General features: G+C 43.6%; 1 protein-coding gene across 3 annotated transcripts in view; it reads left to right on the top strand.

Moving 5' to 3' along the window:
• The window catches only part of LNX1 (ligand of numb-protein X 1), a 180,052-nt gene that overhangs the window by 132,585 nt on the left and 30,789 nt on the right, over positions 1-16,678 (top strand). For all 3 annotated transcript variants that reach the window (XM_032334302.1, XM_032334301.1, XM_032334303.1), the window contains 3 exons: positions 9,873-10,114; positions 10,625-10,777; positions 15,951-16,153. In XM_032334302.1, the coding sequence (XP_032190193.1) occupies positions 9,873-10,114; positions 10,625-10,777; positions 15,951-16,153 (598 nt within the window). The remainder of the gene's footprint in view (positions 1-9,872; positions 10,115-10,624; positions 10,778-15,950; positions 16,154-16,678) is intronic.

Raw genomic sequence — 16,678 nt, 5'->3', positions numbered from 1 at the left:
GAGTTGGAGTGAGGGAAATTAAAAGAAACATCATGAGCTTGCTGAGGGTAAGAAAGGAGACTGGCATCCTATCACAATCATGATAATTACGTTGTCGGGACCATGGGGTTGAATCTGTCCATTCTGTGTTTGGTAATTTCAATAAAGTGAACACCAGAAGGGTGACTGTCTTAGTTCAACTCAACAAATGTTGACTGAATGCCTCCCCTAGCAAAGGTACATGCTGTTCACACCCTCTAAGAGGCACGGGGTAAGTAAGACATTGTCCCTTTATAGACCCTGGAGCAAGACTTGCCCAGAGCTAATGGATTGGCTGGGGCAGAACTAATGTGCCTTGAAGGTAGGCAGGAGTGATGTGGGAATCTGCAAGCTGACTTCCCGCAGCACCAATATGAGCCCCAACGAGGAAGTCATCATGCTCCTAGAATGATCACATTTCCCAGTTTGGTCTATTGGCTAAAGTATGAAACCAGACTCTTCCCAGCCTCCCTTTGGAGCTTGCATGCTGTAGAGAAAAAATAAGCAGAACGGAGAGAGTGGGGATAAGATATGCCAGGGGGACAAAAAGTTGCTTTGAGTAAGGTGGTCAGGGAAGGTGGATTTTAATCACAGACCTGAAGAAGAGGGAGCAGACCCCATGGAAACCCGGAATGAGTGTTCTAGACGGGGCAACAGCAGACTGCAAAGCCCCCCAAAGCAGGGATATGCTGGGCCCTGCGAGAACCAGCAGGAGGTACATGAGTGAGGGGTGGGGATGAAGGCAGAAGTAATGGGACCAAGGACACAGGACCTAGTGAGCCACTGTGAGTACCGTAAGCTCTGTGGAGAATGGATGGGGAAGGGAGACAAGTGTAAAAGCAGGGAAGCCTCTTTGGAAGCTATTGTGATAATCCAGGCATTGGTGATGGTCGCCCGGACCAGGATGGTGGCCGTGGAAGTGATGAGAAGTAGTTGGAGTCTGGATATATCTTCTTGGTTGTCTTTGGAGTGGTGAGAGAAAGAAAGGAATTGGGGATGACTCTGAGGTTTCTGGCCTGAACAACAGGAAGGATGTTAGGTGCTGTTCAATAAAGCTGGGAAGATGTGGGAAGAGCTGGTTTGGCAGGGAAGCTTAGGGTGTTTGGATATGTTAAGTCAAGGTGCCTATGAAATGTGGAAGTGAAGACATGAAGGAAGCAGGTTGATCTATGAGCCTGGAGTGCAGGAAAGTTCCAGGCGGGAGGCCAGGCCATGGGAGGGAAGAAAGCATGGACCCCCACAGCCTGGATTCCAATCCCAGCTCTACTCTGTGAACACAGACAAGGCTTTCTTTCCCCACATCCTCATCCGTGAAGTGAAGGTGACGTTGTGACTATTTCAGGACAATTGGGATGGTTCAAGAAGACCACATATGCAGAGCATAACACAGTACATGGTAGGTCAATAGGTAATAGAGGTGTTCTTTCCAACCCCCTTCTGGGTTGCCAGACCCTGTGTGGAGCCCACGATCCATACAGATAGGGCAAAGTCTGGAATGTCAGTTCGAGGAATTGGGAGTATCTGGTAAACAGATACTTATATTTCCCAATATTTCTACAGGAAATTTTTGAGTAAATTGTGTTGGGAGGTTAGGATGGATGGGATGGGAACACACACGTCTGAGAACCAGTCTCAGTCTGTGGGGTCACCAGCTCCTTGATAAAGCTCCCTCGGAGCCTGAAGCACTATAGGTTCCTGAGAATCTCAATGGCCTGTCCCCCTGTTGCCTCATCCAAGGACACAAATGAGAGCCTGTTGCTATCTCATGGTGACCTTGTCTCTTGCAGCAGTCCCCTGGCCTGGCCCCAAGGTCCCTGAGCGAAGTTTGAGTGATTCTTTCTGTTCAGTGGAGTAGCTGAAGCCTAACAGCCAGCCATTGGCAAAGAAACTCACCCCCCTCCAGAACCCCCAATCTTGATTCTCTTTGCCTGAAAGAGCAAATACATCCATTAGGGTTGAATGGCTCCCTTTCTCATTATGTAATAGCTTAGGGCAAGTAATTAGCTCTCTTAGCAGTGAAAGACAAACAGCTGAGAATTCAGGCTCCTGCTCTGACTTCTTTGATCAGAAATAGAGCTGGGTAGAAAATCCCAAATAAAATACTAAAATGCGAGTAGAACTTATGAGTACATTTAACAAGGTTGCAGGACACAAGGTTAACTTAAAAAAAAATCAATTGCATGTCTGACTACTTGCAAAGAACAAATGGAAATTGACATTCAAATAGGTCATAGACAGTCATGTTTTCTGTGAATAGAAAGAGTTAGTTCTCCCTTTCCAGTCATATTCTGTTTACTACTTTTTCTTGCCATAGTGCCCTGGTAAGAACCTCTAGTGCAATACTGAAAAGGAACAGTGAGAAAGGATATCTTTGTCTTGTTCCTGACTTCAGTGAAAAAGCATGCACCTTTCAACATTAAAGATGTGGTTAGCTGTGGATGTTTCATAGATATTCTCAAGTCGAAAATTTAGGATTTAGGATTCCTACCCAGATGTTTTAGACTTGAAAGCCTGTCCTTTTCCCACTTTACTGTGTAGTCTTTCTCAGGAAGCATTCCATAAGTCTGTATTAAATGAAAAACCAAGTATTTTAATGAATATTGAACTTTATTACATTATTTTTGTACTTATAAAAAGATAGGGCTGGGGTAGATCATAAAAGAGAACCCCCTTTTGGAGCCATCTCCCCATGCATGAATGCACACACCCTCACTCAAATGGGGACAGAAGGAGATTGGAGAAAGAGTAAAAGGAGGGTACCATTGCCTCAAAGGGGACTGAGAAGAGAGAAATGGGTCAGACCTATTCACATTGGCAGGGTTGGTTGGTTTGTTTTAATTCCCACAGGTAGAAATTGTTATCCCTTGAGATAGATCGGGCTCACAGATGTGTTTTTTTGGCCCATGCCATGGGTTTTAAAATGTTGAATCTGTTGTTAACTTTTAAAAATCAAGAGGCTGCATATTAGAAACTAGATTTCAGCTTATAAAGTTTTCATTCCAGCGACACTAGTGTGTTTTTTTTTTTCTTGAGGTTTATCTGACATATAACTATATCAACGATTAGTTTCAGGTACACAACATAATGATTTGATATTGTAAAATGATCAGCACAGGAAGTCTAGTTAACATCATCGATTGCATAGTTACAAATTTTTATATTGGGGAGAAATTTTAAGGTTTACTTTCCTACCAACTTTTTTTTTCTTTTTTTAAAGTCTTGGGATTTTCCCCCTTTATTTAAAAAAAAAATTTTTTTTTTAAAAAGATTTTATTTGTTTATTTGACAGACAGAGATCACAAGTAGACAGAGAGGCAGGCAGAGAGAGAGAGAGGGGGAAGCAGGCTCCCTGCTGAGCAGAGAGCCCGATACGGGACTCGATCCCAGGACCCTGGGACCATGACCTGAGCCGAATGCAGCGGCTTAACCCCCTGAGCCACCCAGGCGCCCTAAAAAAAATTTTTTTAAATATATAATGTATTGTTTGCTTCAGGAGTACAGGTCTGTGATTCATCAGTCTTACACAATTCACAGCACTCACCATAGCACATACCCTCCCCAGTGTCCATCACCCAGCCACCCCCTTCTCCCAAGCCTCCTCCCCCCAGCAACCCTCAGTTTGTTTCCTGAAATTAAGAGTCCCTTATGGTTTGTCTCCCTCCCCCATCCTACCAATGTTCAACTATGCAATACAGTATTATTAGCTATAGTCACCATGCTATACATTATTATATCCCTATGACTTTTTAATTTTATAACTGATGTTTATAACTTTTTGATCTCTTTTACCCATGGTATCTACCCCCATATTCTCTCTTACAACCCCCAATGTGTTCCTATTAGCCTGGGACTTTTTGTCTTGTTTTTGCTACTATGATTTTGGATTCCACACATAATGAGATCAGATGGAATTCGTCTTTTTCTGACTTAGCCCAATGCTCTCAAGGTCCACCCACGTTGTCACAAATGGCAAGATTTCCCTCTTTTTTATGGCTCAATAATATTTTATCTTATAGATAGCACATTTTCTTTATCCATCCCTTTATTGATGGACACTTAAATTGCTTCCATTTCTTGGCTTGTGTAAATAATGGGCCAGTAAACATGGGGTGCAGATGTTTTTTGGAATTGGTGTTTTTGTTTTGTTCAGATAAAGACCTAGACATGAACTGCGGGGTCACATGGTATTTCTGTTTTTAGATTTTTTTGAGGAACCTCCATACTGTTTCCCAGAGTGGCTGCATCAATTTATGTTCCCACAAGCAGCACACAGGGGTTCTCTTTTTTCCATATCTTCACCAATACTGTCTTCAGTAACAGCCATTCTAACTGGTGATATCTCAAGGATATCTCACTGTGGTTTTCATTTGCACTTCCCTGACATTTAGAGATGTTGAGCATAGTTTCATGTACCTCTTGGTCATCCATATATGCCTATTTTCAATCTGATTGTTTCTGCTATTATATTGTGTATTTTGGATATGAACCCTTTATCAGATATATGATTTGTAAATATTTTCTTCCGTTTTGTAGTCTGCCTTTTCATTTCAGTGATGGTTTCCTGTGCTGGACAGAAGCTTGTTAGTTTCATGTGACCCCACATGTTGATTTTTGCCTTTGTTGTCTTTGCTTTCAGTGTCAGGTCCAAAAAGTGATCACCAAGATTGATGGCAAGGAGCTTACTGCTTGTATTTTCTTCTAGGAGTTGTAGGGTTGCAGGTCTTTAATCCATTTTCAGCTAATTTTTGGATATGGTGGAAAACAGTACTCGAGGTTCATTCTTTTGCATGTGGCTGTCCGGTTTATTGCACCATTTATTGAAGCACCATTTATTGAAGACTGCCCTTTTCTTATTGCATATTCTTGCCACTTTTGTCATAAATTGATTGACCATATATGTTTGGGTTTATTTCTAGACTCTATTCTCTTCCATAAATCCATATGCCTGTTTTTATGCCAAGACTATAATGTTTTGATTTCTATGGCTTTGTAAAATAGTTTGAAATCAGACAATGCCTATAGCTTGGTTCTTTCTCAAGATCGCTTTGGCTATTGGAAGTCTCTTATGGTTTTATACAAATTTTAGGTTATTCTATTTCTGTGAAAAATAACATTGGAAGTTTGATAGGGTTTGCCTTGAATCTGAATTGCTGTAGGCGCTATGGACTCTTCAATAATACCAGTTCTTCTAATCCACGAGCACAGGATATCTTTCCATTTATTTGTACCATCTCTAATTTCTTTTGTCAATGTCTTCCAGTTTTCAGTGTACAGATCTTTCACCTCTTTGGTCAAATTTATTCTGAGGTATCTTATTTCTTTTGATGCAATTATAAGTGGAATTGCTTTCTTAATTAGCAGAGATTGTTAGTATATAGAAACACAACAGATCTTTGTATATTGATTTTATATCCTGCAACCTTACTGAATTCATTGATGGGTTCTAATAGTCTTTTTGTGGGATCTTTAGGGCTTTCTGTAATATCATGTCATTTGCAAATAGTGACAAGTGTACTTCTTCCTGTCCAGTCTGGATGCATTTGATTTCTTTTTCTTACCTAATTGCTCTTGGGCTGGTCTTGTGGAGACAAGGACCAGTGAAGGCCTGTAGCGGCTGCTGGGCCTTGAAATGGAGCAGCTCACCTCACCATGGTCCCCACCTGGCCTCCTCATCCTCGCTTCCTCACTTCACTAGCATATGAGCTTCTAAGACTTGGTTTAAAGTAGGATCAGACGAGGCAAATAATGAACTCAGTATGAAGGACAGACTTGATGTTTACCTAGTTCAGAAGTGAACAAAGAGAGAAAGAATGTGAGGGAAGTTAGATCAAAGGGAGGTTGTGTGGTTAGCCAGACTATTATGATGAGGTATCGAGGCTCTTTCTTACAGACAATGTATACTCTTCTATCCGAAGTGGTTAAGGTCACTGTCAAAAGGGAGCCCTCCACTGCAAAACAGCTCATGCTTCCTGGTTGGCTGAATTCAGCAGGACACCTCATCAGAGCCTCTGTGAATTATGTTGGGGTCTATCATGCTTCAGCTCAACTCTGTTAGTAGCAAACTCATGGACTCAGGAATTTTTGCAAGAAAGGGGTTCATTTTCTCTTCTTGCTCCCCATTCCCTTACCAAAAAAAAAAAAAAAATGAGGACAAAAATGCCATGGCACATCCGTTGTCCACTTCTATATTAAGACTGATTTGTTTCTGCTAACCTTGATAGAGGAGCTCAGGATCCCAACACTATTATTACAAAAAAAAAAATTCATTTTCAGAGTTGCTTTGTTGAACAGATGGTATACCAAAGTGCATAGTTTGGTTGAAAAATGGGTTTTTTATGTTCCTTGTGTTTGTCATTCAAGTTCCTGGCCATCACCACCTGAGAGTACTTAGTGCTAGGGATAACTAAAAGGGAGAATAAATCCTGCTTGCTTTGAACACAGCCCAGGGTTCACTGTATGTTCCTGTACTGGCCAATGTTAATCAGCTCTTCCCCTCTTTTGTGCTTATAAATCAAGAGGCCTCAGTATTAGTCACCACGAAAGAGATAATTAGTGAGTACAAGCTGCTACCTTCATAGATCATTCCGTGCCTTGGATTCAAGCTAAGCCAAGAAACTGGAGCAGGCAACATCACACAATTATGAGTTGCTTTAGCAGAACATTGTTTTATATAAGGCGTACGATTCTGAATGTTTAAATCTAGATTCTGTACCCTGTGGCCGTTGTAAGGATAGCTATGATAAAAGGCCAAAGGGAAGGTTACTTAACCACTTTATAAGGTTTTTCCTTTCCTAGACAAAAAACAAAAAAAAAACACAAAAAAACAAACAAAAATGATAAAAGGCCAAAGGGAAGGTTACTTAACCACTTTATAAGGTTTTTCCTTTCCTAGACAAAAAACAAAAAAAACAAACAACAACAAAAAAAAGTGACTTTGGAACCCCAAGAACTTGGAACAACAATGGTTTCTTAATGGCATGGTCTTCAGAGTCTGGTATTTTAAATACCTTAATCCTCCACATAGATACGGCAGCAAATAAGATGTCCCTTTGTTCCACCGAGATATGCTATATCCTCCCAGGAAGCTATGGCTTGTGCCCTTACCAGCCATTTGTCCAACTGGAAAATTCATTTCCTGCTCTGGCAGGGCACATGGTCAAGGGCATTGCTTCCCCAAGAAAAGAAAGCCTGTTTCCAGTCCAACTAAATAGTCCAGGAACTTCCTTCCCATGCGTTGCTAACCAAATATTGCTGGCTTGTGTGGAAGTGTTCCACTCATGTATTTATGACTTTGGAGCTGTTCAAACGCATGCTGGCTTTTATTTTTTCCATCACACAGCGGTTCTTCCAATTTTTTAGTTTCCCATATCAACCACTTCGCTATTTTTAAGCAGAACAATTTCAAGCCAAAGTAGCTAATCAGAACAGTAAAACCTTACCAATTCAAGCCAGCAGCTTGAATTCTTTCAGTGAGGGAAAGACTAGCATTAACAACGGGAGGCCTGTTTTCATCTTCTATAAGCTAAGGGTATATAGGGTTGTATAATCAAAGTCCTTTTCTACTAATATTAAAACCACATCTCATCAAATCTAAGATGCCATTGATCATACAACACATATTTTATGTGCCAACCATTTTAAATATTGCCACTGGTTACATTATTCCAAAACACCTTTAAAGATTTCCCTGCAGTGTGTGGACTGGTCGCATCAGACTCCTACAGATTTGAAATCCATTCAGACAAATTTGGTGACCTCTCCTGCCCTCTAGTTGTATTGTTTGGCATGAAATAGTCCAGTCCAGTCCAATGATCTCAGTAATGAAATATAACACTGCTTTTTATCTCCTTGGGGGCATCTTCCTTTCTAAGCAAATAAAGCATTTGCTTGTCTCTTTGCAAGAAAATATGGAATTGCTGTCCTCCTCCTAACAATGAATATTCGCTTCATCAACCTCAAACTTACATCCTGCTCCTCTGTTTTTGAGGCTTTTAATATATACAGTAACTTTTCACTCCAGTGCTGAATCATAATGTAAACCTTTTTCTAAGACATTGAACGGCAATGAAATTCCATGGCATAGTATCAAGAATGGACACAACTCGGGACGCCTGGGTGGCTCAGTTGGTTGAGCAGCTGCCTTCGGCTCAGGTCATGATCCCAGCATCCTGGGATCGAGTCCCGCATCGGGCTCCTTGTTCCGCAGGGAGCCTGCTTCTCCCTCTGACTCTGCCTTCCACTCTGTCTGCCTGTGCTCGCTCTCGCTCTCTCTCTGACAAATAAATAAATAAAATTTAAAAAAAAAAAAAAAAAAAGAATGGACACAACTCAATGGAAGTTACAAGATGGCCCCAGTGACTGTGTTTGTCCCGCTCAGATAATGCCATCTGCATCATGATGGCAGCTTGACAGTAGAAGCTGCCTGACTCCCTCCACCACCCGTGCATTCTCATCTCAGAGATGTTAAGAGTGTGAACAAACCAGCATCCCAGAAATAGAAGTATCTACAGTCTCCTGTTGACTTACTGTATCTCTGGCAGGGTACTAAAAATCCTGACTTAATATCCACCTGAACTCACAGCAGCCCCAAATGTATGTGTAGGTTAGAAAGTTTAACCAGGTTAACAAAATTAGCCCCAGACTACACAGGCCAATCAGAGCGAGGAATCTGATCCAGACAATAAACCATCCTGTCCACCAGCTCTGGGTTTCTACAGACCATGTAAATTGGGTGCATATCAACTGTGGATGGCTATTGGATTCCTTTTACTTTGAAGAATGTGAAGCATCTCTCCAAATAGACTTTTAGAGGGTTATTTAAAATAGCTGAACCACATAAGATTTTCTATAATGAATTGATAAAAATAATTATTATCCATTATAAGCAAATGGCCATTTGTTAAAGGGGCTCACCCCCATGATTTCTGCCTTCACGACAACTGTGGGCGCTGCTGGGGCCATCCGCAGCTGCTTGCTGCAGTACGAGATCATCAACTCTTCACCACCTTCTGACCAAAACCCTACCTAAGAGCTGAAATGACTCTCTCAGTGACACATAGACAGTCACAGCAAAATATGGACCTAGGTCAAAATATGGCCTCTTGGCCCTTGGATCTGCTCCTCAACATGGAGAGTGAATGGTTATTTAAAAATTATGGTTTTCTTTTTATAGACCATGAATGTAGTTTTACTTTCCCAATGTTAGAAGACATGACAATGAATGGGACTTCAGTGCACAGGAGTCCCTGGCCCCTGGTTCCAGCCGGCAGCCCAGAGGTGAAGCATGGAAGCCAGCAAGCTTGCCTCTAGAGAATGCCGACACTAAGTAGCCCCTGTGGCTTTGTGGTGATGGCAATTCTGTCTCCACGGACAGTTAAATATGGAATCTGGGAGGAGCTTTGTATCTATGTTCAGTGCTTTGGGAACCAAACCCAAAAGAAAGGACTGAGTGTTACTAAGGGCTCTTGTGGTCAAAATAAACACCAACAAGAGGGAGTTACCAAGTCCAAACAGTTGAGAACTGCCTATCTCAAGCTCTAATCTTATAGACACCAGGAGGACTGTATAAATTTGCATGCCAGAGGCCAGTGGAGAGAGCGCTTTAAGAGAATGCAGAAAGCATTTTTTTTTTATTGTTTCCTCGAATCACTAAATCATTTAGTTAGTGAGTGTATATTGAGCACCTACATGGAATAGGGGGAGGGCGGGACTTGGAGCAAACAACTCCCGTTCCCAGTGCAGCAAGCATGAGTACTTGAAGAAGCTGGGCTGAACAATGAGCAAAGCCAAAGCCTTTTCTGACCTCCCACTGTTGTTTTTTGTTTGTTTGTTTGTTTGTTTGTTTGTTTTAACAGCTGTAAAGGTGCTTCCCACTATGGCCTGACCAAAGATAAGAAGAGGCGCTCTCAAGATGGCTGCCCAGACGGCTGTGTGAGCCTCACATCAACAGCGCTCTCCCCAGAAGTCTCTGAAGCTGCCACCGTCTCCTTGGTGACCAATGAGCCTGGCTTAGACAACCCTGCCTATGTGTCCACTACGGAGGATGGTCAGCCAGCAGACATCCCACTGGACTCTGGCCGGAGCAACCGAATGAGGGGTGAGTCAAGTGGGTGGTTGTCTGGGAATGGGCTTCTTGCCTTGAGATTGCCCTCTGTGGAATATTTACTGTAGAAAGTTCTAGAATTTTTTTTTTTTTAAGGGGAAATCATTCTGGTAGTTTCGGCAGCCATCCAATATCCAATTGTACAAAGTGAAATGAAACCACAAGTACCTCAGATCATTAAAAATGTGTAATCGAACTTGGTGGATGGGGCCAAGTTGGGTCTGATGATTCACCACCCCATAGTGTCAGCACCTTCCCATCCATGCTGCTCAAGAAAAGTGCTGCTACCTTCAGTCCAGCCCAGCAAGAAAGAAAAGCAAGTTTTTAAACCATATATATTTCATTGTAGAAAATGGAGACAGAACAGAGAAGCAAATCTCATCATCCTATCTCCAAGAAGTAATCACTACTCCTGTGTTATTGTATATATCTGACCAGACATGCACATACAGAGGATTTCTGTGAATGTGCATCTACTATTTCTTCCTTCTCTCTTGTCCTCAGCACGGCCCTTTGAGCGATCAACTATCAGAAGCAGGTCTTTTAAAAAAATAAACCGAGCCTTGAGTGTTCTTCGAAGGACGAAGAGTGGGAGTGCTGTTGCCAACCAACCTGACCAGGGCAGAGAAGATTCTGAAGACACCACTGCCCCTGAAGGTAGGCGACCTCCCCATGAGTATGGACATGAGCTGGGCTTCCAGGATGACCTCAGGAGCGATGACAACCAGACCACCATCCACTTTCTAAGACACCTCTCTTCACAAGGGCATAAAATATTTTTTACCTTGATCAGCCTACTCATTACACAAGTAACTAAAGGCAGAAATGATTGTTCTCTTTCCACAGAGGTTGAGCAAATAGGTTTTGGAGCCCTTACTTTCAGGTGCTAGCTTAACACAGTAAGAGATAATAATAATTAAGTGAAAAGCGTTTAGAACATGGCTGGCATGCAGTAAATGCTATGTAAGTATTTCTTTCTTTGTACGACTATGCATAATGTGTGGTTCTGAGTGTGCTTCTCATGCATTAACTTATTTAGTGCTCACAATGAACGTATGAAGTGGCTACTATTATTATCCCTCTTTTACAGATAAGAACATTGAGGCCCAGGGAGATTACTTAGCTTTGCCCCAAATTACCTTGCCTGACTTTGAATTCCAGTAATGTGGCTCTAGAACCTGGGCTCTGTTGGATCTTAGATCTTATGTGTTTATAAATGCAGCTGGGAAATACCTTTTTTTTAAAATTGTGTTATGTTAGTCACCATACAGTACATTGTTAGTTTTTCATGTAGTGTTCCATGATTCATTGTTTATGTATAACATCAGTGCTCCATGCAATCCGTGCCCACCTTAATACGCACCACCAGGCTCATCCATCCCCCCACCCCCCTCCCCTCCAAAACCCTCAGAGTCCACAGACTCTCATGCTTCATCTCTTGCTCCAGTTCCCCTCCACTTCCCCTTTCCTTCTCCTAATGTCCTCCATGTTGCTCCTTATGCTCCACAAGTAAGTGAAACCATATGATAATTGACTTTCTCTGCTTGACTTATTTCACTCAGCATAATCTCTTCCAGTGCCATCCATGTTGATGCAAAAGTTGGATATTCATCCTTTCTGATGGCTGTGTAATATTCCATTGTGTATATAGACCACATATTTATCCATTCATCTGTTGAAGGGCATCTCAGCTCTTTCCACAATTGGCAACTGTGGACATTGCCGCTATGAACATTGGGGTACACAGACCCCTTCTTTTCACTACATCTGCATCTTCTTATCTTATGTTAGAACTTCAGAGCAGTAACAATAGCTTTAAAAAAAATGGAGCTTTCTTGTGTTCCAGGTAGTTTTTGTCCTAAGCCATTTAGATGTCACAATGCTAAGGGATAGGAATGACGATGATTCTCATTTTATAGCTGAAGAAAGGGGACCCAGAGAGTAACTTGGCCAAAGTCATCCAGCTAGAAAATGACAGACCTAGGACTTTAGCTCAGGTTTTCCAGCTCCAGAGCCCACTCTGGTAACCACTGGGTTAAGCGCCCTCCCCCACTAGGGGTTTGAGAGGTAGATCCTAAACCACTGTCTTTATCATGCCTTCAGAGACTCCATGAGCAGTCCTTGAAAATCCCCCTTGCTTACTTGTCACTGCTCTTCCCTGCTCACGCATACACACACTACATGCCCTCACCACTCTGAGCTCATTACAGTCCTGTGAATACTGTCTCTCTGTCTCTCTCCCTTCCAGGCTGTTGTTCAGCTTTCACTCCCACACCCCTTCAGCCACCATTCTCATTCCTCCTTCCAGGAGCCACATAGGTTTGGCCTCCTCCTAGAAGCCCTCCCTGACTCCCTCAGTCCTCTTACCTTTGTGCTCTCAAAGCCCCTGCATCTTTAGTATAGCAGGTGTCACTTTTCACTGTCACTGCCTCTGTAAGAGCAGAGGTTCTTTTGTGAGTCTGTATCCTCAAGGTGGAGCATCATATCTGGTAGATACAGTTGTTCCCTAAATGTGCCGTGAACATGGGATTACAACTTCCTTTCTGCCAGTCCTTCCTCTCATGAAAGGGTCCTGAATTCTCCTCCATGTAAAGTTTGCTTTTGCCCGCATAAGATTTATTTGCCTGTTTCTTCCAGAAACCTTTTTAGTAAGAGATGACTGTGTGGAAATTACTGGCCTAGGCTTTATAATTTTATATAAAGATGATCAAATCCAGTTCCTGGCTTCAAGAGGCTCATTCATGACTAAAGGAGGATAAAATACCATGAAGACTGAGCTATAAATAAATGGCAGTGGCAGCCCCAGGGAAAGGAGCATCACTTCCCAGCAGGAAGTGTAACCCGTGTCTGTGGGGCGGCTTAGGACCTGGGGGGCACTGGGATCTTGACTCTGTTAGAAAGTAATGGGAGATGAGGCTAAGGCTAGATTAGAAGGGTCCTGGACGGCATCTGGGAGTCTTCACTCAGGGTTTTGCAGAGTGTTACTGCAGGATCCATGCTATGTTCCAGAAAGATGGCCGCTGTGTTAGGTGTGCAGGTGGCTTAGAGTGGAAGGGAATGGATTTCTCCAGATGCTCCAGGAAGCTGTGACTCCAGAATGGGATGAGGTGTTAATACCTGGCAAGGCTGGTCATGATGGTCTTTTCAGGATTTGTGAGGCAACGAAGCTTTCAAAAATGGCCAAGTCTCATTACTTCAGCAGCCTCTGGTTGGTCCCATGAACTCCCATGGCATAGTTTATCCATCCTTTTTACAAGGATGGATATCCTCTTTACAAGGATAAAGAGGCTCCACTGTTGATTGGCTGTGTGACCCTGGCCAGGTTACTTAACTTCTCTGAGCTCCAACATTCTGTCCTCTAAGAAGCAGGGATAATAAGAATCTACTTCATAGGGTTGTTTTAAGAACTAAACCCCAAAAATACACATGCAAGTGGCTAGCTCAATGCCTGGCACATAACAAACACTCAGTAAATAAGATCTTATCCTTAGTCCTTCGGTGAGGACACAATATTGAACAACTCTGTTTTATTCCAGACCAGTGCAAGTTTGGCAGCTGAAAAAAAAAAAGTTTTTTAGATTTATTTATTTATCTGAGAGAGAGAGAGAGAGAGATTGTGTGTGTGTGTGTGTGTGTGTGTGTGTGTGTGTGTGTGTGGTGCACTGGGGGAAGAGGGAGAGGAAGAAAGAGAATCCCAAGGAGACTCCCTGCTGAGCACAGAGCCTGCCTCAGGGCTCCATCCCACAACCCCGAGATCACAACTTCAACCCAAACCGAAAGTGGGCTGCCCAACTGACAGAGCCCCCAAAGCACCCCCAAAATTTAACTCTTCAAGGTCACTACAGTCTCTTTGGTGTGGTTCTAGTTAACACTGCCTACCAATGCAACTGGGTGTGTCCTTTCAGACTCTCAAATCAAATGCCCTGAGTAGCTTTGGTTTGGGAGGATGGTTATTGTCAATCTGTTGGTGGGGGAGGGGGTAGACAGGCAGAGGGAGGGGAGCAAGAACCAGCAGCTCTGATTATATCTAAATCTTTCTTTGTTCAAAGTGATTTTTTTTTAAAAAGTCACCATTCCCAGTCATGGGACCTGTTCCAACAAATGCTTATGGTAAGGCCTACTTAACGCAATCAAAGTAGTTTAAACATTAATTGAACTCAATCACCCAACTGCTGTTCGCACCAGGAACTGACAGATTAAGGCAGCTGCCCACAGCCTCATAGCAAAGCCAATCGCTTACGTTAAATTACATCCCAGTGGAGGTTAAGGACCCACATTTGCAAGGGCTCGGGCTTCCTCTGGCTGCTAAATTGCTTTGTTTATCATGTTCTGCAATACTTTGAAGTAATTTTAATTCTTTCTGTATTGTTCCTGGAGAGCTGAGCCGTTCTTAATGAACTCATAGTTCATTAGGGAAAATGGACTAAGGTCATGGGTTTTGAAAACAGAGCGCGTTAGGCAGAGCCAGACCTGCAGTTTTCCCCTTCCCGGATGACTTAATGAAGAGAGAATCTTAGGGCAAAGGCAGCTGTCAGCAGCTACAGGAGACGAAAGCATCTCCGCCTTCCACATCCACACTCAAGCAAGCAAGAGGGCGGGAGCTGCTGTTCCCACCCAACTAGGTGTAGCTTGCCTGGCCTGTCCTGGCGTCCCTTCTGCACACTTCTACTCAGACGGAGGCAGAGGATGGCTCCAGCCGGCATTGCTGGCTTATAGGTGACTAGGGCAAGTCCCCTGTGGGACTTCTGTGAATCCCTGGTTTCAGAGAAACCCAGCGAAGGTGACAGGATGGCAGGTCACCTGGAGTCCCAGGCTGTGAGTGGCCCTGAGAGCAGTCTTACTTTTGCAACCCAGCCAATCCTGTCCCTTCCCCACTCTAAGCTCAAAGCACCTCGCATGTAACAGAAAGCCACTCAACAGTCCCTGTCGCTATCAAACTGCACAACTGAGAAAGCTCTTCTGCATGTGGGCACAGGGGTAGGGTGGGGGCTGGTGGGGAAGGGACCCGTGAAAGAGTTCATGTGCAAAGAAGAGTCTCCAGTTAAAAGGTAAAGTCTGAGACACCCACCTAGACCCCCAGATCTCCTGTGAGCTCTGAAGTTAGCAATGCGGCCAGATCCGGGAGAAGCTTCTGGAAGCCACCACCTCTCCATGGTCACCAAGCAGGCTGTGTGACTTCGCTTTATTGACAACAGTGTCTGGGAGAGAGGCCTGGGAATTCCCTAAGCCTGAAAAAGCAGGGACTTCCAGGGAGAAATCTTCAAAATGGCCTGAGAAGGTAGAAGGGCAGGTTTGTTCGGTTTTGTTCTCGATAAGTAGGTGCTGAAACTGTAGTCTCTTCCATAACGACCCTTTGTTATCCTTCACTGCTCTACCCTCAGGAGGCTTGGGCTGACCTGACACTTGTGGTCTGTGCACACAGCCACAGGACAGTCAGAAATGATGTCTTCAAAGATCTCAGAGTCCAGAAGTGAACGTGGATGGTAACAGAAGGCTCAGTGCTGGGAGCAATGGAAGCTTTGGCAGTGGGGGGTGGGGGTGGGGATTGAGATGTTTAGACAGAGCAGGGAGAGAGAGGAATCAGGGTACAGTTTAATTGAAAGGGATCATTTCATGCAAGTCTTGAAGGAAAAATTGGGTCTAGGCCTAGAATGAAAAACATTCCAGGCAGAGAAACTGATGCTGGCACAGAGGCAGGAAAATGGAAAACATGTACGCGGAACGATGAATAGTTTAGTTTGGCTGAAGTCAAAGCTTGGCAAGGAGAAGAATGGCTGGAAATGTCCGTTGGGTGGGTGTCTTAAATAAACACTGTCTTTGTCCATTTTAGTCTTTCCAAGGTTGTATCACCTGATTCCAGATGGTGAAATTACTAGCGTCAAGATCAATCGAGTGGATCCTAACGAAAGCCTCTCCATTAGACTTGTGGGAGGCAGCGAAACCCCGCTGGTCCACATCATTATCCAGCACATTTACCGTGACGGAGTGATTGCCAGGGATGGCCGGCTACTGCCAGGGGACATCATCCTGAAGGTAGACGCCATCGCTGTGGGGCCACGAAAACGGGCTTAATAAAAACGCCTTCAGAGCCAGTCAGTGGATGGATGGAGGAAATGCTAAATAAATGTGAAGCGGTCCCTTTGCATAGTTACTACGGCGGGAGGACTCTTCGTCAGAGACTTGTGATTTAATTGAGATAGGTCTTTGCCCCTTTCTGTCTGTCTTGTTCTTCCGGTCTCTCCCTCTTTGCGTAGAAGAGTATCTCTGTCCCGGTATCATTTTCTCTGCCCTCCCCTCCAGCTCCCGCCCGCTGTCCTCTCTCCTCCTCCTGCTTCTCTCCCTCTCTCCTTCTTTCTACCCCCTCCTCCTACTTTAAGTAACAATAACATAAAATAATAGAAAACCGGAGCATAGATCTTCTTATGCTGTTTTTAGAACAGATTAATAGAACATTCTGTATTTTACCTAGTCAGCCCAATTCACACACACACCCCTCCAGAGTAAACGTCCAGTGGCTTAAGGGCCCTCCGTGAGAGAAACCAAAAAGTCATCCCAAGT

This window comes from Mustela erminea, chromosome 2 (assembly GCF_009829155.1).
Source record: "Mustela erminea isolate mMusErm1 chromosome 2, mMusErm1.Pri, whole genome shotgun sequence".
NCBI classification, from domain to species: domain Eukaryota; kingdom Metazoa; phylum Chordata; class Mammalia; order Carnivora; family Mustelidae; genus Mustela; species Mustela erminea.
The sequence above is the reverse complement of the archived record's forward strand: the minus strand, read 5'-3'. Positions and strand labels throughout refer to the sequence as shown.